This window comes from Trypanosoma grayi (genome assembly GCF_000691245.1).
Source record: "Trypanosoma grayi strain ANR4 Tgr_1816_V1, whole genome shotgun sequence".
Lineage (NCBI taxonomy): Eukaryota > Euglenozoa > Kinetoplastea > Trypanosomatida > Trypanosomatidae > Trypanosoma > Trypanosoma grayi.
Window position 1 is genome coordinate 925 of NW_008827434.1, and position 1,051 is coordinate 1,975.

At 49.8% G+C, this 1,051-nt stretch overlaps 1 protein-coding gene across 1 annotated transcript; it reads right to left on the minus strand.

The window, feature by feature from the left end:
* Positions 1-358: 358 nt before the first annotated feature.
* DQ04_18161000 (putative UDP-Gal or UDP-GlcNAc-dependent glycosyltransferase) lies at positions 359-796 on the minus strand (the record flags this gene model as incomplete). The annotated part of the gene is made up of 1 exon (XM_009317675.1): positions 359-796. The coding sequence occupies one exon, from the start codon at positions 794-796 to the stop codon at positions 359-361; it is 438 nt and encodes a 145-aa protein (XP_009315950.1).
* Between the last annotated feature and the right edge of the window lie 255 nt (positions 797-1,051).

The window sequence follows — 1,051 nt, forward strand, 5'->3', positions numbered from 1 at the left end:
AGAAACGGCAAAGTCCCACTGCAACGGCACCACCACTAGAGCACATGCTAACACTGGGCAGCAGGAGAGAAAGAAAATAGAGCAGAGGGCATCCACCACACTATACAACTAGAAGGAAAGGTCGTTATGCTTGGCACAGAGAAGCAAAAAGCCTTCGCAAATATGTTAAGGCAACAAAAATGGAAACGCACACTTAAAAAGGAGAGCAAACATCAATTACGGAGTATATGTCCAGAAAGCAACCACATGTCACGTCTCAAGCAACCAAAGACCACGAAAAAAAAAAACAGCATGTCAATAATTCTCAAAGTTGGCAGAAAACACAAAAAGCCAACATGGCAAACAAATGCAATGTCAGTCATGCCACCAACCTAGAGTAATATATCAACCTCTCATGCAACCACTGTTTACAAGGAAATGTTAGGTAGCGTTCACGAACACGCGCGAACCTCTGAGCAATAGGTGCAATGTCGTCACCAAAGCGCTCCATCAGCTGTGCGTAGTCCCCCTCAAGCACATGGTGCACAGCAACGGAGATTGGCTTCACATTCGACAGCTTTTCCCCTTTATGAATGTCGTGAAATCGGCACACACCTTCAGTTACAATGTACAGGTTTGAATAACGCACCTCGTACAGCACGCGACCCACCATAATGTCTTCGCTGTTCATATTCAACGCCTGGTACTCCAGCAGTCGCTGACTGGTGTAGGGCAGTCGGGCTAAGCGCTGCAGAGGCCTATACGACACAAACTTCCATACAACATCCCTCGCCAGCGTCATGGGAGACGACGACATGTTCCTGCGCGTGCCGCAGTACCTCGCCGACCTGCGCACGCTGCCGCGCAGAGGGCTGTACTGGGGCCCTGTTAGATATTATTCTGTAGGGAGTGCGCGGGTAAAGCTAAGCTCCGTTTCATCGTTGGTTTCTGCTTCGCGATGTAGCTCGCATTCGGGAACAGCCGCAGCGCCAGCTCGAACCAAAAGAACGTCTTGCGGCTCATTCCGACCTCAGCCTCCAGTCCCCATTTGCCATTACCACCGACTTTTTTG